At 42.6% G+C, this 24,482-nt stretch overlaps 1 protein-coding gene across 1 annotated transcript in view; it reads left to right on the top strand.

Annotated features, from left to right (window-relative positions):
* The first annotated feature begins 3,608 nt into the window (after positions 1-3,608).
* Positions 3,609-24,482, top strand: part of LOC116272720 (SHC-transforming protein 4-like) — a 100,200-nt gene continuing 79,326 nt past the window's right edge. Inside the window, exon 1 of the mRNA XM_031661492.1 lies at positions 3,609-7,068. Coding sequence (XP_031517352.1) covers positions 6,484-7,068 — 585 coding nt within the window. The 5' untranslated portion in view covers positions 3,609-6,483. The remainder of the gene's footprint in view (positions 7,069-24,482) is intronic.

Genomic DNA, 24,482 nt, shown 5'->3' with positions numbered 1-24,482 from the left:
CCATAGTCTCCTCTCATAACTGTGCTTGTGTCTCATGCCTGGAGGCCCTGTTCTTCTTATGATCCTGTTCTTGCCATTGTATTTTTGTCAGGTAGCAATGTGTTGGGCCGTAAGTAATAACTAACAGCTAACAGCTCCTTGAGTTGCTTGAACTATTGAGGTTCATTTTTCTCACATAAGAAATCTAGAGGTGATTGCTGGTCTTGGTTCAGGGATTCAGTGATGTCAAAGCATTGGCTTCATCATTTGGTTGGTCTTTCCCTCATGGTCGCAGGAGGAACCACAGTTGTATGTGTGGCTACCACAACTCCAGTTATCATATCCACATTCAAGACAAGAAGACATGGGGTGAAGAGAGTGGGCTCCAGTTTTGTGTGCCCCTTTAATTAGGAAGCAGATGTTTTCCCAGAAGTTCCCATCATATTTTCACTTGCATCTCATAGATCAGAACTGTATCAAATGCCCCTATTCCCTGCAGTTGCAAGGAAGCCTTCTCCTGGTGGAAGTGGGCAAAGGAAAAGAAAGTTGGAAAAGGATTGGATTAGCCAATTCATAGTGTCAGAGTTCCAACCTATCAGGACTCTATCTTTGCCTTTTTCTCTTGCCAGACACAGTTAGAGTGGAAATCCTGCTCCTAAATCAGACACCTGATGATTGTACTGGGACTGCATTAACACCCACTCACTCCTTATAAAATATTCCTGGCCCCAATTAACTACTTGGCCTGCCATCTGACATGGCCTGGATGCACTTTCTGTTGCTTCTTGCTGCTGGCCCCTGGAAGCACCTGACCACCTTTCAGAGGCAAGGCCTAGAGACTCCATCAGTCCCCTGGCTATGCAGAGGTAAGCTTCTATTCTGACAGTGCCTGTTTTCACTTGGGTCATTTATAAGCATCGTGTGTGTGTGTGTGTGTGTGTGTATGTGTGTGTGCATGTATGAAAAAGGGGGAAATTGGACCACATTGGCCAAGAACATTTTAATCCTATGCTAGGTTTAAATTTAATAAAGTAGAAGGTTTTCTAAAAATATTACCATGGCAGATAATATCTATTTTTATCTTCTTCCCCCCAGTAACAGAACTGTGATTTTTGTGCAGCAACCATGCACTCAGACAAAAGACTTTTTCATTCTCAGATGAAGAAGACTTTATCTTCTTTTATAGCTAGGTACAGCATGTGATTAAGTTCTGGCTAATGTAATATAAATTAAAACATTGTGTAGGGTATCTAGAATGTTTCTTTAAAGAGAGAGAGCATATTATTCTTTGTCCTTTCATCCGTTTTGCTGCCTGGAGTGCAGATAAAATATCTGGAGCTCCATCAGCCATTTTGGGCTATGAGGAGAAGGACTATACTTTAGGGCGAGCCAAGAGCTGACACTGCCCCTGGATTTCCCACCTCCAGAGTAATAAACTTTCTATTTAATCCATTGTAATTTTTAATTTTTATTTTATTTTCAACTAAACCTGACCCTAAGTAGTTCATCTACTTTTCATCTGCATGCTGTCTAACTCTTTACATAGCCTTTCCAGGTACATTATTTTCTTTTCAACAGATAGGAAAATACCCATTTTCCTGTACATTTTTTTTTAGCTGGTTCGAGTTCTAGGAGTGTAAGATCAACAGCAACTATCAGAAAACTGTCGATCTATAGGGCTGGAGACTGTGAAAAAACAGAAAACACTGGGTTCAGGAAGCAAAAGGTGATTATTTCCAGAATCAATGACAACTTTGGGGGATATGATCCTGCCTCGATTTTTGGGAGGCTAGGCCCTTACCCTTGGAGATACAACTCTTCTTCACCATCTCATTTCCCCATCCTGAAAATGATATTTTGGTCTCTACCAAGAACTTTATATAAATATTTTCTTGTGGAATTTTTTCTCCAAAATAGAGCTTCAGCAATGTTTTCATTCCCAACTGATGGGCTGTTAGACGCATTGTGGGTATTGCTCAGTGAAAATCCTTCGCTAGTAGGTCTGCTGTATGATAGAAATTGTAGTGGAGGGATGGAGTAAGAGTCCTTGTGCTACAGCACTCAGATACCACCTGCTCCACTTTGTTCCAAAGTAGCGATCGGCCTACAGCCCCCCAGAGTTATTATGTCTCTGCCTTGTTCTCTCTCCTCTTCCCCCATATCCTCTAGCACAACCTTCCTCTACCCCAAATTCCACATTGGATTATCTTCAAAAGCTGGGCTGGCATTTTTGCCAGGTTCTCTTCTCTCCTCCTCCTGGACCTGGCTAATTCTAGCGTGGCAAAGCCTGACCCAGGTCTTCCTTGAAACTGCCTGTTCTACTCAAGAAGCTCAGCCAGCACAGGATGTCTCTTAAGAAACTGACATGTTGTTTCCTAGCAGGTGCCCTTGGAGGGGGGATGTCTCAAAGTAAAGGAGGCATACCACCGGGCTCTAAGCAGAACTCTGTTTTCCAAGGGCAAAGATGAGGCGTTCATGGTTCTCAGATGATTTAATGACAATAATGGCTCTTCTTATCTATTATTCATGTTTTTACTTGTGAGGTATTTAGGGTGAATTTTATAGGTATGCTATCCAAGGAGGAGAAAGGAGCAAGAACTAACATTTATTGAGCATACAGTAGGAGTCAGGTTTATATACACTGGATCATATCACGGTGGTTAAGGGCATAGTTTGGAGTGAGTCAGTGCTTCGTTCTACACCACACATACCACTCCCTGGTTATGTGACTTGGGCAAGTCAGTAAATGACGGATAGCACCTGCTATATAGACTTGCTGGGGGGCTTAAATGTGAAGCGCTTTGTTCAGGACCTGCTCTAGAGTTAGTGCTCAGCAGATATTATTGATTATTATTGTGCACATTTTACATATACAAAACCTGAGTCTCAGAGAGGTTAAGTAACTTACTCAAAATCCCACAGCTGGTTCTGTAATTCCCAGATAAATGTTCATCCAATTACATTTTGCTGTGAGTGCATACTGCTTGTAGGTAGTGGCCCAGTTATCAAAGTTTCCTGAGACATCTAGTCTAGTATTATCTTCTGATAAATGATCTTTGGGCTAAATACACTTTCCCTGGGGATTTTGGAGGGGTAGATACAGGAAAACCATAGATAGGAAAATATTCTGCCAGCCTGATCTCATTGATCTGTGAGGGCCAGCTCAGGGGTAGGCTTCCAAACAACCCTAGAACCTCCCCAAATCCCCAGCTCTTCTTCCTGCCTAGCCATTTCTCAGAGCTTTAGGAAGCAGTAGGATGCCCTGTAGCCATCATAGGCCTGGAAACTAGACTTGAGCGCTCTGGTCCCTGGGAGGTGGCAGAGTACAGTGGCTGCCAGCACAGGCTCTGCAGTCAGGCCCAGAGGGATCCCAGGATCATTGTTCAACAGCTGGAGCGCCTTGAACAAGTCACTGCCCTTTCTCTCAGCCTCATTTTCATATCTGTAGGGCAGTGAGGAACACAATCCCAGCCTCCACAATTTGTTATAATAATTGAACCAGAATGTAGGTAAACTGTCAGGTGTTCCACAGATAGTAGCTCTTATTAATATTGTTTTAATCATTACTAATTGAAGATGTTCTAATGCCTTGAAAAAAGCAAACCATCTGCCTTGCCCAGCCATCTACCTAGAATGAAAAGCAATTCAATCAATGAGCCTTCTCTTGGGCTGTTAGGACTGAGAGAATGGTCCAGCTGGGCAGGCTCAGCCTAGAGGCTATTGCCCACTTCCCAGTTGGGGATCTGGTCTCTTTCATCCTCATAAAACGCTGTGGCAGAGCTACCCAGGAGAGCCGAAGTCTCCAGGCTTTCAGAAGAGAAAGAGCCCACAATGGCCATGACTGCTTTCTTACCTTACCTAGTCCCACTTCGCAACCCCCAACCCGCCCAGGACTCAGGCTTTCTGAGGAATGTAGACTGGTCTGAGCTCCTGGAGTCTGGCCAGCACCGTGCCTACCTAGATGAGCTGGCTCCCCTGGACACCCCATCCTGCAGTCATGAGACCTCTGTGAGGATTCCTATCAGCCAGGCAGGCCCCTGTCCTTTCCAGCCTTCTCCAGGCCCAGCTGATTTAAAAAACTGTTTTCTTTGGACAATGTTGGCTTTCTTGGCTTCTCCCACTTTGTACTAATTTTTCTTTTTAGTTGCTTAGAATGATATAAACTCTGCAGTGTGAGGGGTAAGAGTATGATCTTAGGGGGAGGCAGCTCTGGTTCCAATGGCCATTTTCTCATACTGCCCACAGGTACTTAGTGAGATAGGCACTGTGTGGAGCATTGGGCCAAGACTTTACAGGGATGAGGATTATTCATAAGCCCTCATAACAACCCCATTAGGTGGCTGCTGCCGACCTATGAGGACATTCAACCACGGAGAGGTAAAGTAACTTTCTAAAGGAAGCATGTGATGAGGTCATCACAGCATAGCAGAAGCAAGGCAGGGACCCAGGGGAAGGCAAGAAAAATGAGAGGAAGAAAGCAGATGAGGAATGAGGAGGAATAAGAGGTAAATAATCTTGTCCAGAGCCTGTCTCCTCAGCCCTAGGGATGTGGGGTCCAACTGATTTAGCTACTTCCCTCAGTTTTGCCAGGAGGAGATGTAGGGGAGGGAAAAGGAGGTCAGCTAGGGTTGAAGGGAAGATTTATGAAGACGCAGAAAAGCCTTTCCAGGTAAAGAAACGTCTGAACAGCCTTGGCAGAAGGGATGCAGATAGGTGCGTTATCTCCCTGGGGGAGCAGGGAGCTTGAGAGGAGGATGCTGCTTTCACTGGTCACTCTCAACCATTTAATTCAGAGCCTGAGTTTGGATCCCAAGGGAGCTCAGGCTCCCAAAGTCATCAATATACATGAGCCTAATGCAGCGTTAGGGTCAATAAGATAATGAAGGTGGCACCCTTGATTCCTTTGGTTGCCAGTTTGTCTTAATTTTTTAATTAACGAACAATTTCAGATGACAAAGCCTTGAACCACGGAGTAGTGCAATCTTTTCTGAGAGTTCTTCATCTCTTCCTATGTGTGATTTCCACCCTACCCTGACACCCCACACCCCCGGTGTTTCAGCAGTTTCCTCTTCTCCATTCCTGAAGAACCTGCATTTTCTTTTCCCAGCTCTGGTTTTGGCTTCCTGTGTGCTAAGCCTTTGCAGTTGTCATCATGTCTTCAGGATACATTTGATAGGTACAGGAAGTTGCACCAGACGGAAGATGGAACCAACAATCAATAAAAAAAGAACTATGTTTCTAAGAAAAATGCATCATGGCTTCCCACAGGAGTTGTGAACCGTATGGCCTAATATCCCTGGAACAATGGGTCTAATTTTTAGCTCCTCTGCTCTGCCCTCCCGGCCATCTCAACAAGAAAGAAAATAGATCTTTTAACCTGCTGCTCCCCAGCTAATGATCTGTAGTAAAGATTGCCTTTCCTTTTAACTCATTCATCAGATACCACAAAATAAAATGTGTCCCTCCTCTCCCGCTAGCTTTATTTCTCTCGGCTACTAGTTTAGTATATTTATGGTCTATGAGTCATCAAGCTGCCTCCTGATTGGATAAAAACCAAGCACCTCTGAGACCGTCAGTCAATTACAGCTATTCTCAGCTTCATTCACAGATTTATTAGCTTGCACACACAGAGAGAAATTCATTCGGCAAAGTTCATTCATAAAAATTTCAACACGCTGCGTATCATCCTGCACATCTCAGCTTTCGGCTGCAAATGGGCTTCTGAAAAAAGCTCCGAGAGGAGCCCAGGAGGGAGGGAAGCTCTGAGCGAGGGTAGGCAGGCTGGGAGGGGATCTGAGGAACACGGACCCATCACAAGTCAGTGAAACAATGCGGAGCAGCGCCCGTCAGTAGTACTCCTGGCTGGTGGCCCAGAACGATGCAAGACAAGATCTTCCAAGAGAGGGCAGCCTTCGGAATCAACGAACCCAGGCAGAAGGGCCTTTGGCTCATAGATACAATTTTTTTTTTCTTTTTAAATGAACAATCACTGGAACAAATAAAGGGTTAATAGGCCAGTCATTTGCCCCGCCCTGTGGGAGCCGAAGGGAGCAGGTTCGAAAGTTCCTGTGTGCAGAACAGAACGCTGGGGTAAGGGTGGGAGTGGGGTGCTAAATATTTCTACTAGGCTCCTGCAAGGCTAGTGATGCGTCGGGGCCCCCTGGCCGGCGCTCGCCCGGGTTCTGTGCCTAAGAGTTGGCCGTGAGCGACCACCGCCGCCGGGAGCCTGGGTCTAGGCTCTGCCGACAAGGATTCCAAGGCGAGAACACTGGTGCCTCTGCCTGGGCCAGGGAGGGACTGAAATCAGAGCAGAGGAGGCGTTTCCCCGCTGGGCTGTCACCCTTAAGGGGCCGGGAGCCGAGGTGGGCGAGCTCGAGAGCAGAGTTGGAGAGGTGGCTGCTGCGAGTTGCATCGGGCGTTGAGGCGTTTGATGTCTGCACCGTTTATCTACCAGACGACGAGGCGATTTATGCAACAGTATCCTGTTTCAGCACTGCCAAGGCTATGCGAGAACGCAGCCAGGACAGCCTGGCAGGACTCGTGCTGTATGTAGGACTCTTCGGGCACCCCGGGATGCTGCACAGGGCCAAGTACAGCCGCTTTCGGAACGAGTCGATCACGTCCTTGGACGAAGGTAGCTCCGGAGGCTCGGTCGGGAACAAGGGCTCACCGCAGCCTCCCCACCCTGCCCTGGCACCTCACCTGCCGGCTGAAGATGCCGCCTTGCCGTCGCAGGAGAGTCCCACCCCACTGTGCACCTTGATCCCCCGCATGGCGAGCATGAAGCTGGCCAACCCGGCCACTTTGCTGAGTCTGAAAAACTTTTGCCTGGGTACCAAAGAGGTGCCTCGGCTGAAGCTCCAGGAAAGCCGGGACCCAGGTTCCAGCAGTCCCTCTTCCCCAGAAACCAGTCTAAGTAGGTCTGGGACTGCACCTCCACCGCAGCCGGACCTGGTGGGCCACAGGGCAACCGCCCTAACCCCTGATTCGTGCCCGCTTCCTGGCCCTGGGGAGCCACCCCTTAGGAGCAGGCAGGACAGGCACTTTCTACAGCACCTGTTGGGGATGGGCATGAACTACTGTGTGAGGGTAAGTCCATTTTCCTCTCTGCACTCTTTCTAAGAACTTCTGTGGAAGGGGGCATCTTCTCTGCTTTCTGCAAGGGGTCTAACGTTACCTACCTGGGTTCTGTGTTTGGACAGGACATGATTCGACTGGACCAAGGGGGAGGGGAGCTGGGTTTACAAATGTCCCTACAACTATCTGACTTGTACTGGAGTCAGGCAGCCTTTGGTTCAAGGACATGAACTGGTGCTAACTTGTAGGACATGAACCTGTGGGTACTTGGCAGGTGTAGAGGCAAGTTCTGATAGAGGCAGCTGATGGCACCACTTTGTCCCCACTGGACCTAGTATTCTGCCCAAAAAGAGTCAAGGACTTCAAATCTGATCAGTGATTGAGAGTTGGTAGGTTATACTGGCCATTGTATTTTGGATGAATACAGTAAAGATTTCTGTGCTATAGAAACACATGGTGTTTAAGGGGCTTGAATTATTCTTTAAAAATTTATTTCAGCATTTAGCAAACACTTCTCAAAACATGTCTGAGTCTCTAACCTTGTGCTAGGAGCTAGTCTTAGCTCTCCAGTGCACATTTATTGCCTTTACTGCCTACGCTGCAGCAACTAGGCCTTGTCCATGAGCTATGGGCAAAATCAAGGTCCTTGCTGGCCTTGCATCTGTCCTTGCTCGATCAAGATTTGGGCAAATGAAGATTTGGCCTGTGCCCTTTCGGAGCTCAAATTTCAATGAGGGAGATCAATGAATACATGCGAAATACTAAGATAATAATACTTAGCAATAGATAGCTAATATGAGAATGCTGAGGGAATTCAGAAAAAAGGAACGATTTTGTGATCTGGGATTCATTCACCTGGGGAACCCTCAGGAGAAGATGAATCTTGGAAGAAATGTCAAATCCGGGTTGGCAGAAAGGAGGAAATTCCTGGTAGGCCAAGAATAGGAGCAAAGTCACTGTGGTGGCTGCAGGGGAGCACCACACAGGCTGGGCCTTATGGAAAAGCAAGGGGAATTCTGGAGAATAGTGGGGGACTGAGGGAGGGGCTGGGGTAGTTCTCAAACAAGTATGAGTTGAATAAAGACAAATAGAGATCACGAGTAGCTTGAGAGACCGAAGTTGACCAAAGCTCTTAAATGCCGAATGAGGAGATTATAAACACTCTGACTGGTAAATGCGAATCCTCCTAGGTTTGTAGGGCATGACTTGCTGAAAGTAATTTTTAAAAGACCAGTCGGTTGATTTATTTGACATGGATTGAAGCAGGGAAAAATTAGAGACTTGGAGGGCAGTAAGAAAGATACTCTGAGAGTTTAGGTATGAGGGAATGAGAACACTGATTAAGGTGGAGAGGAGAGAAAGGAGGTGAATGGTAAGCCATTCTGTGAGAGAAGAATGAGAGAAACCTCAACAACCCTGGGAGATTAAGCAGATTATTTCAGATCCTAATATAAATAATAGAATAGCGAACATTTATTGAGCAGTGGGTAGATTGGTTTGTTACCATTGTTGTTTATTGGGGTCGTGAAGATTATTGATGGAGAGTTGTAAAGGGTGAAGAAAAGCCTTTCAAATTGAAGTCTCGGAATGACGTCAGTGATGCCAATGACTGAAGCAGAGAAAATTAGGAAGTGGACTCGTTTTAAGTTTGTTTTTGACATATTAAATTTAATGTCATGATCTCTAAATAATGCTAATATGTAGGTAGACAGTCATATAAGACTAGCACTCAGGTGAGATGTCTGATCTGAAGGTATACAGAGCTAGCCCAATAACTGTATTACAAACAGACAATTAGGATCTCAAGGAAGGCCAAATAGTAAACACTGGAAGGGTTACAGAGAGAGCAGGCTTGGGCAGTCCTGGCAAATGGGTAACTAAAACCTCTAAAGCAAATAAATGTATGGGACATGCAGCTCTTGCCCTCCCCCACAGTGACATGGCACATAATGGAAATACTTTCATGTTTCTACTCAGAGTTCACGGGCATATTCTCATTTGTCAAGATTAGGTGTGTGCCAGGCCCTCATGGGAAAACGAGTGACTCTCCAAACCTGGGCTCTCTGCACCTGCCTTACTGTCACCTACACATCCTCTAGCCTCTGCCTCAGCTTTCCTTTCCTCTTGTACCTCCTGCAATCTCTCCACACCCACACACCTGTACAATTTTAAATGTGAAAAGAGTTGCTATGTGATCTCCAGTTTCCCTAGGGATTGGCTCCTCTGGAGTTTTAGATTTTTAATGTGGCCACCATCTGTCTTCTTATGGCAATAATCACTGACCCCAGAAAAAGTGCCGACCCCATGACCCAAATGAACCTCACAAGATTGCCAATATCTGTGACATCCAATACAAGCTAATGACATCTCTTATGAAGTCAAAATACGTGAAAGAACTTACTTTATTAAGTTTTATAGAATCCTAACTTTGAAAGATGGAAGAGACTCAGAAGTTATCAAGGTCAATTCCTTTATGGTGAAACCAAACCCCAGAGAAGGGGTTTTTCAAAGGCCACACAGGTGAGTTAAAGCAGAGTGAGATCTAGAGCCCAAATCTCCTGTGTGCCATTCTCACCTGTCTTCACCACAAGTTTCCATGCTGGTTGTTGTTCTGTTACTCAGAATTCTTTTGAGATGTGAACCAATTTTGAAAATGAATGCCAAGCTATTAATTTACAGTAAAAATATCATACCAAATGAACCAAACTTGTGAACTCTGTATTCCCATCTGTAGGGAAAAGCACGTTAAAACATTTAAATCAAACCTTGCTTGGTAATAATGGATTCAGAGGAGAGAACTAAGAGAAAGATGATCTTAATGGCTAGTTGACACAGGGCTGGTGGATTTAGGGGCAAATTTTACAGGAAAAAGGCCACTTAATATTCTACCTTCTTATCCATATCATGTGACTGTTCCTCTCCCTGCCCCAACTTATTCACTAATCCATTCATCCATTTATTCAACAAATAATACAAATATGCAAATTGCATTATGAATCAATTATGCAGCAGTAACTGTTCTAGGCACTGGGCATCTATGAACAAAACGAATCACTTCTAAGCATCAGTAAACAAAAGAGGTCTGACTCATTGTGATATATTTTAGTGAGTGGAGATAGGTTCAATTGAATAAATGAAAAAATATACTATTTCAGATGGTAATAAGTGCTATGGAGAGCGATAAAGTGGGGTAAGTGAAAAAGGCAGTAGCTTGGGTGGGAATGGAAGTTATTCCTTTTAGGTAAAAAGTGGAGTTGTTATAGCTACTCTTTATTTTGTTTTCTTGCATCTTTTCTCTTTACAATAAGGACTACATTTTCCATCTGCACTAAGCTAGAGTTGACTTTGGGTTAAATATTCTTTTTAAAAAATGGCTTGTTTGGTCTTATGATGCAGAATCAATTTTACAGCTGAAAACACTTTATGAATCCTGAGTACCTGTTTTGAGTAACTTTAATTTAAACTCAGACTTTGGACCCCCCGAAGGTCTCTCAGGGAAGGGGGCCTAACCATTCTTTGAAAGATATTGAGCCAGGAATAGGACAGTGAGATCCCAGTCTGGGCAAAGTAGTGAGGTGGGCAAAGCCCATTAAATGGTGTCAAATATGACTTCATTCTCCCCATAAGACTAAGTCTGTTTTCTTTAGAGGCCTTTCCAAGTCCATTCATCCATCAGCAGACATTCATTTAAAGGTCTCCCAGGTGCCCAATGTAGTGGGGAATGTGGAAAATCTACACCGTGACAGTGTTCTCCTCTTTAAATGAGGGAATTGGCTTGAAAGCCCTCGCAGCACCAGTGTTTAATGAATGAAGGGTTCCTTTCTCATACGGGAGGTGTTTAAAATATCAGTTTCCTTTCCACCTCTGAACTTGGCTCAAAGATGTAATAAAGCAGAGGCAAAGAAACCAACCCCGACGAGCTGTGGCAGGTAACCACAGTGGCCCTCACCACAACCCCCTGAGGAAGGCTGTGTTCTCCAGGTGAGGCCACTGAGAGCCCAGGTGTTTGTGATCCACAGGATACTTCACAACTAGTAAGTAGCAGACTGAGGATTCCTATCCAGGTGTGTCTCACTCCAACGTTTCTCCTCTTCCCAACCTCTCACTTGACTCCAAGCAGGACGGGCAATCTCTGAAGTATGGGAATGGAGTAACATAGATGAAAGGCCACACTGTGCAGGATAGCCTCATCATAGCACCAGCCCACGGAACTTGCCTTGTCATATCCATGTGAGTGATTTCAGTCTCTTCACTTCAGCCCAGCCCAGCCAACTGTTTCCTAGATTGTATTGGTTTCCTAGGGCTTCTGTAACAAGTACCACAAACTGGGTGGCTTACTACTATAGAAATCAATTCTCTCACAGTTCTTGAGGCTAGACGTCTGAAATCAAGATATCAGCCAAGTCACTCTGTCTCTAAAAGCTCTAGGGGGGGATTCTTAGAGCTCTTTCTTGTCTCTTCTAGCTTTTGGTAATTGCCAGCAATTCTTGGTGCTCCTTGGCTTGTAGGTGCATCACTCCAGTCTCTGCCTCTGTCTTCACATGCATTCTCTCTGTGTGTCCATGGCCAAATTTCCCTCTTTTTTATAAGAACATCAGTCATTGGATTAGGACTCACTCTCATCTAGATTAATCTCATCTTCACTTGATGACATTTGCAAAGACCCTCTTTCCAAAGAAGGTCACGCTCTCAGGTTCTGAGGGTTAAGACTTGGACGTATCTTTTTTGGTGGACAAAATTCAACCCAAAACAGTCCCCAAGAACATTTATTGCAATGTGTTTGCTCACATAGGCCTTCTTGGGTATCAAGCTCATCATCTTTGTGTGCAAATAGAAATTTGTGTTGAAAGATTTTCTTTACTTCCTTTGTAAATCCCACAGTATACTCTTACCATCCATCTTCTCCTGTCTAAGGTTTCTTATCACTGAGCCAGTAAACTAGTATTATCAATCATCTATTGTCTAGACTAGATGTAGTCCACAGTACCAAATGTTATGTCTACCTCAAGTAGCTTTTCCATAGGAGATGACAGGTCTAGGAATTTGAAGACTTGTATTAAAGTAAGGGCTCTGACACTAAGTTGTGTGACTTTGGGTGAGTCACTTCACCTCTGTGGGCCTCATTTTCTCATATTTAAAAGAAGAAAGAAGTTTCCGCCAGGCACGGTGGCTCACGCCTGTAATCCCAGCACTTAGGGAGGCCGAGGCATGCAGATCACTTGAGGTCAGGAGTTCGAGACCAGCCTGGCCAACATGGTGAAACCTCCTCTCTACTAGAAATACACAAATTAGCCGAGCATGTTTACATGCACCTGCACTCCCAGCTACTTGGGAGGCTGAGGTGGGAAGTTTGCTTGAACCTGGGAAGTGGAGGTTGTAGTGAGCTGAGATCGTGCCACTACACTCCAGCTTGGTCAAGAAAGCGAGACTCTGTCTCAAAGAAAAAAAAAAAAAAAAGAAAAGAAGAAGAAGAAGAAGAAGTTTGAACAAATGCTGCTTAAAATCCTGAGGCTCCAGGTATTTTTTCCTGCCTGTTTGAACCCCCTTACTATTAGGATCTCTTTTGGTTAGAAAGAGTTACCTTGAGGAAATAATGTTTATCTGCTTTGTGTTAGCAGAGAAGAGAAAGAATGTCCTTCAGGGATGCATTCAATTCTATTTTAGCACCCTCTTGCTAACACTGAGCTGGCTTCACCAGTAAGGCAGAAAGGAGGGTGTTATACTGGCATGGGTGGAGGCAGTAAGTTTCAGAGAGATGGAGGGCGGTAGAACAGCATCCAAGAGTAGGATTCCAGGGAGGGGTGAAGCGTGGGCTAGCTCGGGGGCAGGCCAGGGTTGGAAGAGGTGAGTGATAGTGGATGGGATTGTGGGAACATGGCATTCATTCCTCATGTGTCTGGCCAGTTAGGTCTGACTGGACTTGGTGTCCAACAGGAGGACTGCAGAAGCGACAGAAATTAAGCCTTCTCTATTTTCTCTGGACAAAAGAGCCAAGTAAAAAAGGCCTTGCCACACACATAGCCTGGTAACTCTAACCTTGAAAGAGGGAGATTTGTAACTCCAGGAGACTCCTGGAAAGACAGTCCCATGGTTTACACAATGAAGCCAGAGCTGGGTCACTCAGGTACCCACAGTGAAGGGAAATGGCTTTCTGCCTCTGTAAATTTCCTTCTTTTCTAAGTTATTGGTGGTTGAGAAGGAGGTAGTATGGATGGAAGGAAACAATTCCAGCTAAAACTGATGCCTTGGCTTTGAGGGTATTATATTTTCCTTCCTATGTCTTTCTTGGAGTAGATGTGGAAGTAGATTCTGCTAGAACTTAGAGAAAACCTGGCAGGTTTGACCCATTCCCCTGTTCTCTCTAGACCTTCACATATCCCTTGATTGGTCCAGTCCTTCCATGCCCCTCTACACTAGAGCCTTAACTGCAAGGAAGAGTCTTAGAGATCAGTGAGTCCACACACTTCATTTTGCAGCTGAGGAAACTAAGGCTCAGACATGTGAAGTGACTTGCCCCCAGCCACACATCTATCAGTGGTGGAACCCAGACAAGAGTTCCTAGTTCTGTGTACAGCACTGTATTTTCTACCTCCATCTTGCTTCATCTTCCCCCACTCTCTGAACTAAATGTGCTACACCAAATGCCTCTACATGATTAAAATGCTGGGTGTGCTTTTTAGAAAGATAATTACAAAAACTTCTTTCTAATAGGAAAATTGTCTTAAAATAGCAGTGAGAAGAAAAGAGGGAGCATAGAAGAGTGGCAAGGAGCCCAGAGAGCACTGGCTTGGCCAGTTTCAACCTTTTGATTAAGGAGGTCCCTGTGGATGGCTGTGGGTTCATGTTGGGCCAGGACTTGTTACCACATGCGTGGACTGGCTCCCATTTCATTCATTTGCTGCAACCTTAATGACCTTACGGTCATTTCCCCAATATGGCTTCCTCTCATTTCCACGTTCATATTACTCTGAAGCCAATACAGTGTTATCATATGGAGGGACCGAACCAAGCCTGGATCCCAATATGACAGTTCCATCACCAGGAGGGTGATCTAAATGATGCATACAGGCTGCCCCACCCTCCCTACCCAGCTTCACTCACTTACATCATGCATCTGTATCTGAAGGTGGCTAGGTTTGCACACCCACCAGTGGCAATGGAATGTGAAGACATTTCTAGCCCCTTTGTCTTTCATTGTCCACTCAGAATATGTGGGAAGGAAGCTGAGAATGTCTTCTTCCTGGGTAAACATACTGGGACGTCTTTCTTTTATGCAAAGGGACAAAGAGTACTGGGGGCTGCGTGAGACCCAAGACAGGGATCCTGCCTTCTCAGCTCAGGAGCTTTTTCTCATTTAACAATGTTACAAAGAGTTTTTAAGGGTAGTAGAACTCTAGGATTAGTACAGGCTGTTCCTGTTTCATGAAGAGATTGTGGGTGAAGAGTTAATTTGTACATCAGTTCTTTGAGATATGAAATTTCCCAGAGAAATGTAACTAAAACTTGATAAGCCTTCTCATAGTTAGGGAGCGGATAAAATGACAAACTGTATGTAAAAAGCTTAGCACAGAGCCTGTCTCATAGTAGGTCCCAAGTGGAAGGACGAGAATGGATTTTCAGTAACCTAGGGGTGCCTCTGGGCCAAAAACTCAGGATAGACTAAACTTGGTTTTGGCATTTCCCCGCATTCCTTTGGCATACTTTCTCCTGGCCAGCAGCGCCACCCTGGCAGAGCTTTCTTCCCTAAGTCTTGCCTTGTGCTGCTCACCAGGGAGGGCCTGCCTGCCTTCTCTAAAGCTGCCTAATGTTTATCCGCTAGTCCCCTGCTCCTCCGGTGCAGCACAGCGAAAAGCATCTGCATTTTGGAAAGATGTTTATTTACTTCACTGACTCTTTATTGTAACGTTTCCCAAAGTTTGCTGAGGACCACCTGTAGCAGTTAAAAATGCTTGTTAAAAATGCAGATTCCCAGTCCCCATCTTGGACTTATTGGACCAGAATGTCTGAGGCTGGGGCCCAGAAACCTGCATTTTTGGCAAACTCCTTATGTGATTCTGCAGCAGAGAAGATTTGGGAACGTCTGCTGAGTCCAGTCAGAGCAATGGTTCTCAACTGGGAATTATTTTGCCACGCAAGGGACATTTGGTAATGTCTGGAGACGTTTTTGATTGTCATAACTGGGAGGGGAGGTGAGTGCTACTGGCCTTTAGTGGCTGGAGGGCAGGATGCAGCTAAACAGCCTGCAAGGCCCAGGGCAGCTCCCAGAACACAGAATTGTGAGGCCCAACGCGTCAAAAGTGCTGATGCTGAGAAACCTTGAGCCAGTGGGATGAAGTGTATGAACCAGGGATGTAGATTAGGAGGCAATATTAAATGGAAAAATAAACAACTGCTCAGTGGTTCCTGTAAATCTAATCTAAGCCACTTCTAAATGTTCTCATTTTCTTCTTTCCCCTCTTTAAAATCTACAGATTCTCTAAAAATTGTAGTTCACGCCACTTTCCACCCAAACAGTACTCCTGTGGCTTCCATATCAGGATCTCAGGTCATGGGATGAACGTGGACCACATGAGCCATATGTTGCTATGAGCAACTCGCATATCAAGAATGTCCACATTAGGACAGATTCTACCTTAACCCAGGGGCGCTCGGGCTAAATGGCATTGACAGGCTAGCTTAGTTTCTTTTTCTGTGGAGGGGGATGGAAATATGAGATTTTATTAGCATTTGTTTGGAAATATAGGAACACAACATCACATTCTCATTAACATAATAGCTATGATTTGTTGAGCTCTGTGTATGTTGCAGGAAGCTTGCATCAATTACCTCACAATGACCCTGTGGAGTGGGTGGATGGGGAGGAAACTGACACCAAGAGAGGTCCATTATCTGGCCTTGATGCTTGTAAGTAGCAAGCGTCAGTATTGAAATGGGAGTCCAACATGTCAACTCCACTGTTGTAGTTTGCTTTACACAGTGTTTTTTTTTTTTTTTTTTCAACTTTTATTTTAAGTTCAGGGGTACATGTTACATAGGTAAACTTGCATCATGGGGATTTGTTGTACAGATTATCTCATCACACAGGTATTAAACCTGGTAGCCATTAGTTATTTTTCCTAATCTTCTCTCTCCTCTCATCCTCCACCCTCTGATAGGCCCCAGTGTGTGTTGTTCCCCTCTATATGTCCATGTGTTCTCATCATGTAGCTCCCACTTGTAAGTGAGAACATGCAGTATTTGGTTTTCTGTTCCTGCATTAGTTTGCTAAGGATAATGGCCTCCAGTTCCATCCATGTCCCTGCAAAGGGCATGATCTCATTCTTTTTTATGGCTGCATAGTATTCCACGGCATATATGTACCACATTTTCTTTATCCAGTCTATCACTGATGGTCATTTAGGTTGATTCCATGTCTTTGCTATTGTGAATAGTGCTGCAGTGAACATACACACGCATGTGTCTTTATAATAAAATGATTTATATTCCTTTGGGTATATACCCAGTAATAAGATTGCTGGGTTGAATGGTATTTCTGTCTTTAGATCTTGAGGAATCGCCACACTGTCTTCCACAATGGTTGAACTAATTTACACTCCCACCAACAGTGTATAAGCATTCCCTTTTCTCCACAATCTCACCAGCATCTGTTATTTTTTGATATTTTAATAACCATTCTGATTGGTGTGAGATGGCATGTGGTTTTGGTTTGCATCGCTCTAATGATCAGTGATGTTGAGACTTTTTCATATGATGGTTGGCCACATGGATGTCTTCTTTTGAGAAGTGTCTGTTCATGTATGTCTTGTCCCCACTTTTTAATGGGTTTGTTTTTTTCTTGTAAATTTAAGTTCCTTATAGATGGTGAGTACTAGACCTTCGTTGGATGCATAGTTTGCAAAACTTTTCCCCCTTTCTGTAGGTTGTCTGTTTACTCTGTTGATAGTTTCTTTTGCTGTGCAAATAGCTTTGTATCTTAATCATGGTATCCTACTGTTACCAGTACCTTCATTTCCACAGGGAAATGCATTAAGATTTTTAACAACTAATTTACAAGTAAATTTTAAGAGCAGAGCCTGTCTTGGGGTTGAAAACTTCCTCTAGTTAGAGGGGTTGACATTCCAGAAGGCAGGAGATTTGAAAAACCCATGTGCTTTAAGGATAACCCCAGAAATTGGATTTTTACTCTCAATATCATCAGAGAATAATTTATTATATAGATGAATCATTTATTGGGAAGTGGTGAAATGCATAATTCAAACTTAATTTTTTTTAACCTAATGCCAACCCTGGCTCCTTGAAATGCCACTGTCCCTCCCACGTCCCTCTCAGCTTGGTTCCTTTAACCCTGGACTCAGAACTCATCTGATACATTAGACTACAAAGTTCTGTTTCATGGTGAGTTAAGCTCTCCAAGGTCACAGGGCTCATCGGCAGCAGAGCAAAGACTAAATTTCACATCTCCTTACTCCCGAGCCAGTGCTCTTTCCACTACATTATGTGAATGAGACATAATTCTTGCATAAGGAAGTGTAGTAGGAAAGTAAAGCAAGGATGTCCACATAAATTACTGTAATAAATGTTAGGTTACAATAAATGAAACCAACGTGATACCAATGAAGGATTATGGGAGTTCAGAGAAGAAAGGGCACACCTTCCACTTGAGATGATTAGAGAAAGTTTCATGGAGGAAGAGGTATCTTACCTGAGTTTTAAGAAATGGGTAGCGTTTCCATAGGCTGAGATGGAGAGAGACCCTAGGCAAAGTGAAGGCATGGAGGTGGGAAAGTGGAGGATGTATTTGGGGAGCAGTGAGCGGTTTGACTTGGTTGAAGAGTGCAAGAGGCATATGTAGGAAATCAGAGGGAAAATAAGATGGACTGATACAACAAGGTTGTATAGTACCTGAAAAGCTGGGTTTTCAACATAAAGCCACTGGATATTTTTTTTAAGGGGGGAATGAGAAACGCAGAGATATGCTTTAGGAAGTTTACATGGGCTGCAATGCTCAGAGAGGATGCAAGAGGAGGGGCCTGGAGAAAGGCAACCAGAAGAAAAACAGAGTGGTAACAAAGGCAGTGGCACTAGGAAGAGAGGGGAAAGATGGGACACCTAAAGGAGGAAGAAGCTACCAGCTTCTCACCCCTTCAGAAATGGGTCACAGGCAGGAAAGTGAGGGGGCAGGATGGATGGGGCTGGGGATGAATCCCATTGTGCACCTGCTGTGTTCAAGGTGAACCCAAAGCATCCAGGTGGAAATCTCCAGCAAAAAATAGAATAGTTAGGATTGGGGAGAAATTATTTTTGTTGTTGTTGTCATCAAGGCCTGTGGAATGTACAAGGCTGCCACAAGGAGAGGGTAGAGCAGGATTTAGGATTTAGGTGTTCTATGGAAAGGGAGGAAGGGAATGGGCAGTATGAGGAGCAGGATGGAGAGAAGACAGGTCACCTAGGGAGAGGGTGGAGAGAATTTCCAGGAGAGAGATTGGTCAAAACCATGTCAAAACCCATGGAGGGTTCAAGGAAGATGAAAACTGAGAAAGAACCACAGGGCTTGGTCTTTTGTCTTCCTACTCCTACCCTCCTCCAGGATATTAACGCCAACCATCACAACCCAAGCACACCATTGGATATCCCACACCTCTACTGTCACCTCCGCCCACTCAGTGACTAGTGCCTCCCTGTTGTCAGAAGTCTGGGAGCCATTCGAGACCACTCACCCTGTCTTGCCACACGCAGCCTCCTTTTATCATGAACTGTCAATTCCACCCTTAGCACATTCCTCACACACTCCCATTTTCCTCCATCCCCACTGCAGTTTCTAAGGTGTGGGCTCTAGTATGCAGCATTTTTAAACTTATTTGATCAGTTTCTTATGGAGCTAATATTCTGTGACACACAGATTGGGAAACTCTGCTGTTGTAGCTTTCATTTGAAACTAGGAGATCAATAATCATAATACAAAGTGGAAAATGATATACGCCTATAGAAAACAGTCAGATACATCAGTGTGATGAAGTAGATATGTCTTCTATCTGGTAGAGATGTCTTCTAGCTGAGTAGTCAAGGAAAGCTTCCTAGGGAGATGGCCTCTGAGATGGTCCCTAGTGATCGGTTAGAAATTTAACCATAGGGAATATATACATATAATTTTATATATTATCTAAAATACATATGAAATTTAATATATAAATTTTATATATAATAATATAAACAAATATAATTATATAATATAAAGTAAATATATAATATAAATATATAAAAAATAAGTACAATTATATAATAGAAAGTAATATACATAAAATTATATAATATAAAATAAACATATTATATAATTATATATCTAATATATTATATATAAATTATGTTTAATATATATTTATCATATGTTAATAAATACATTGTATTTTTATATTCATTATATTTATATTATTTATTATTAATAAATATTTCAATATTAATATCAGAATATTAATATTGTTAACATATTATGTTACATATTATTTCATATTTAACCTATTTTATATTTTATATATTAAAATTATACATAATATAAATCTGCATATTAATATATTATATAAATTATATGTATAATTTATAATTTATATACATTATAAAATTATATGTAATATATAATTATATAATAATTATATGTAATATATATTATATATTATATAATTCATATTTATAATTATAAAATTATAATATCAAAAAATTTACATATACATAATTTTTTGAAAGTATTCTAAGTGAGGAACATAGATAAGGAACTATAGGCTATCCACAAGGGAGGTCACCAATTTTAGTTGAGCCAGAGTAAAGGTTGCTTGGCAAAGAATGGTGGATAATAATGCTGAGATTTGAGTCAGATTATAACAAGTCTTAAGTATCAGCCTAAGAAGTTTAGGTGTCTGAGCAGAGGCATGAGGATTTGCACTGGTGAACGAAGTGCCTGGAGGTGGAGAAGCCCATTAAGAGGAGATTACAGCAATAGTCAAGATGGGAAGTGTGTGTATCAGGGTCTTGATAGAGATAATGACATAAGAGATAGCGATATTGTGGAAGAATAATTTGATGAAGAGGGTAACAGGAGAGGGTAGAATTCAGTCCAGCCTGCCTAAAACTTGGAGATGCATGGCCTAGGATGGGATGGGAGAGATGCCAGTGGAAGACACAGGACTACAGGACAAGCCGTGTTGAGAGGGAACAGGTGAGGCTCCATTCCCAACATGTTGAGTTCGAGATGGCAGAGTTATCTAGATGAGAGGGAGGTGACCAGCAGGCAGGCAGAGTTAGGGAGAACATCTGGGCTGGTGTACACTTTTTTGGTCAAGCCAAGCAGTTGGAGACACTTATCTAACAACCATCCTGTTAAGGCAAAGAGATTTTAGGTGGTGAATGGAGTGTTTCTTAATATTATATAGTAGAAGACGTCTTCTCTGATACTATTGAGACTTGTCGTTGTAGAAGGAAAATAAAAATGTTACATATATACTTTTGACCCTTAAATTAAACGTACATAAATGTGCGTTTGTGTTGTAGGGTCAAGGCTCTTTCTCTGAATTTTATAGATACAATGATTCACATCCCTTTTCATCCTTCTTGCATAAATTCTGACCTTAGTGCCTAATCCACATTCCTCCTTTCAGTTTCTTTAAAGTGAGATGAGCAGTTAGAGACATCTTCAAAGCAATCTGAAACTACAGAAGCAGTTTCATTTTTTAAATATGTCTTTTAAAATAGTCTTATCTACTTTTAATTTAATACTATTTTTAAAAGCAACTTGCTTTCCTAAGTTTTGCCAAAGCTGTTGACTTATTTTTATAGAATGGCTACCTTATCCAAATCCACACTCATATGTTATCTGTGTGTGTGTGTGTGTTTCTTTTCTGAGACAAGTTCTTGCTCTGTCGCCCAGGCTGGGATACAGTGGTACAGTCACGGCTCACTGCAGCCTCAACCTCTCGGGCTCAAGCCATCCTCCCACCTAAGCCTCCCAAGTAGCTGGAACTCCAGGCACACACCACCAGGCTTGGCTAATTTTTAAAATTTTTGTAGAGACTGGGCCTTGCTATGTTGCCTAGGCTGGTCTCAAACTCCAGGGCTCAAGTGATTCTCCTGTGTCGGCCTCCCAAAGTGTTGTGATTACAGGCGTGAGCCACGGCGCCCAACCCAGTGTGTTGAATATCTACTTCAATTATGTGATTTCAATAGCAATTACAATTGCAATATACAGGTGCCATATACAGCAATTGCAATTGCACAAACACAGCAGAATTCTTGGTAGGCCCACAATTCAAATAGTCACAGCCAAAAGTATAGACATACTGGTAGCCTGCTGGCTTCATGAAGCAAGTTGTCAACTGGAAATCAGTCAGCAGAGTTTTATGGTATTGAATTTTGTGTTAACAATTCAGCAACATGATTTGTTGATATGTCTCATGATGCGTTTCCTATCATCACATATACATGCTATGTCGTATAGCTTTAATCAATGAGCCCATTTTACATTCAATTGCCTTTCTACTAAACTTGACAACATCTTGCCCTTGAAGAGCAAAGAGCATTTAACAAATGCTGTTGTGCTTACTACTTACTCTCACAGTGGTTTCTGTTCAGGGAAAATGATATATAGAGAGTGTCCCAGGGCAACCTAGAAATAAAAAACACAGCTAGGAATATAACAGATATCTTGGCTACCCATGCAGAATAATATCCAAGACCCTGTGTATTCATGAGATGAAACTGAATCAGCAACTACAAGGGTATCTCTGGGGATAGAGGTTTAAATTTAGAAACTCATCTATGGCCTTTCCCTTTATAAAGAAAGCCAAAACGTGTGAGTTTTGAGTTTCTCCCACTGTTGTCAACGTTTTTATCAGCTGAAGACTAAGTGAAGATGTCCTGATTTTTGTTTTTCTTGATAACAACCTCAATCTTCTAGAGGGCCCTTTGCATCTCCATAGCATACTGTAAACATTAAACAAATTGCAATAAAAGGTGTTACAAAAGCAGGTGTAATTTTTTTCAAGAGCTTTTGTTTGTCATTTGGAAAAAAAAATACATATCTTTCTCAGGTGTGATGATGTTAACTATTAGAAATACACTGTCAAAAACCAAGATACTTTACCCACAAAGTGGATATATTTTAGATCTTATTTACCCAATGCTTCTAGGGACTCAAAGGCCTCCAGGATCCTGGTGAATGAGATTGTTCTCTCACTTGTATTTCTTAAATAGAGGAGTCAGGAGAAGAAAAAAGAATAACAAGCAATGACTTTTTGAGGGCTAATTGCACTATTAACAGCTTGTTTTGTATTCTTTCAGACTTTTTTCGTAAGTGTTGCATATTTATATATACACACAAATATAATTGTTGACACAGATGAAAATTATACTGTGCATGCTCGTCTGCAATGTGTGTTTTTTTTTTTCTCTCTCTCTCTTGTGGATCAGGGCACCCTTGCATGTCAGTACCTGTTGATTCATCAGTGGCAGGAGAGTGTCTTGGGGAAGGGGTCACACTTCTAGCCATTCCTCTATTGAAAGACAAGACCCAGAGGTGCTGGAGGACCCTGGCCAGAGGCTGGTCTGTTTTCATGCTGATTTTCTTTTGGCTTCTGAAATGATGTTAAAGATACTCATTTTGGCCAAATGAAGACATACTTAGAAATAGTTTTTGATTTGAAAAAATATGTATCTTGGAAATACTGACAGTTGGAAATAAAAGGCTAAAAATTTTCAGAGTAGCTCTAACTGAAGCTTCATCCACTAACTGCCCCCCACCCCCCCAGCATAAGCATTCCATATAGCTCATAGGCGCTCACCAGCCTATCTACATAATGCTGGACTCTCAGGACCTGTCTAAGTTATGTCAAGTGTCTCTTCTCAACCCTTTCAAATGCAGAGGTGAGTTTAAAAAAATGTTAATCCATCTGAAATAGATATCTACTATTCACTTAAAAACAAAGAAACTCTTATTCAACACTAAATCTTGAATTTTTTTTTAATCTTTTGTGACAAGCAGCAATAAGTTGCAAAGTTCTGTGAAATAAAGGCAAACACCATATCACTGTGCCTAGTCCAGTGATAGGAATGTTCTAGGGAGAGAATGTTCCAAATGCATTGCCCAGAGAGCAAGAAAGATGATAAGCAGGGAGTGGGGAACAGTCATCCAGTGAAAATCTCAACATGAAAGAAGTGAAAGAGATTCTGGCCTGGGATGTGTGATAAATCTCCAAATTTCTCTTCAGAAAATATAAGAATCGATTTTACAACTAGGCTATCACTTAAGAAAAGAAGGAGGAAGAGCGGGGGAAGAGGGAGGGGGGAGGAGAAAGAGGAGGGAGAAGGAAGAGGAAGGATGAGGAAGGACGTGGGCATTGCTGTGGGAGGCCCCTGGGCCCTGGCAAGCAGTGAGTATTGATTCTGGAGGCCTCCAGGAAGCGTAATGTGCACAGTCATGGGGAATATATTTATTTATGATTTATACCCTGCTGACTTCCAAAAAGGTTTGAGGTGGCTCACCTGCTAGTGAGTTAATGCTTCCTACACACACTGAGCAACTCTAAGCAAGTGAAAGAGCAGAAACTCTGTGAGTCATCACCCAACTGTTTAAGTGATAAGAGGGAGAAGGGAGCTATTTCTTCTGAATAAGATGCCCACAGACATTGTCAACACTCACCAGTAAGAATCTTGACACAGTAAAGCTCATTTAGTTGACATCACCAGGCAATCATTGACTTTTTCAGATAATTGAAGTTTCTCCCTTTAGATGTCAGTCTTCTAAAAATGTAGTATTTTACATGGAAACCTCTTTATAATGAAGAGTATATGCTTCTTTCTCTCCATAGACAGATGATTCTGTTTGAAAAAAATTTGGGAGGTAAATGTCAGGTTTTTTTCTAGCTCTATGGTTTATTTTTATAACAGTTTTATTAAGCTATAATTCACATACTGTAAAATTCACTCTTTAAGTGTACAATTCAATTGTTTTTCATATAGTCACGAAATTGTGCAACCATCACCACTGTCTAGTTTTAAAACATTTTTAACACTCCAAAAAGAAACCCTGGAACCATTAGCTGTCACTCCCTCTTCTTCCCCTCCAACTCCCGGCAGAGACTAATCTACTTCCTGTCTCTATGGATTTGTCTTTTCTGGCTATTTCTTATAAATGGAATCATATAATATGTGGTCTTTTGTGTCTGGTTCCTGTCATTGAGCACAGTGTTTTCGAGATTCATCAAGTTGTAGCATGTGTCAGTTTTTCCCTTCTTTTTATTCCAGAATAATAGTCCATTGTATGGCGATACCACATTTTGTTATCCATTCACCAGTTACTGGACCTTCGAGTTGCTTCTACTTTTGGGCTATTATGAATAGTGCTATAATGAACATTCAGGGGTAAGCTTTTGTGCAGACATGCT

Source organism: Papio anubis, unplaced genomic scaffold (assembly GCF_008728515.1).
Source record: "Papio anubis isolate 15944 unplaced genomic scaffold, Panubis1.0 scaffold174, whole genome shotgun sequence".
Lineage (NCBI taxonomy): Eukaryota > Metazoa > Chordata > Mammalia > Primates > Cercopithecidae > Papio > Papio anubis.
The sequence above is the reverse complement of the archived record's forward strand: the minus strand, read 5'-3'. Positions and strand labels throughout refer to the sequence as shown.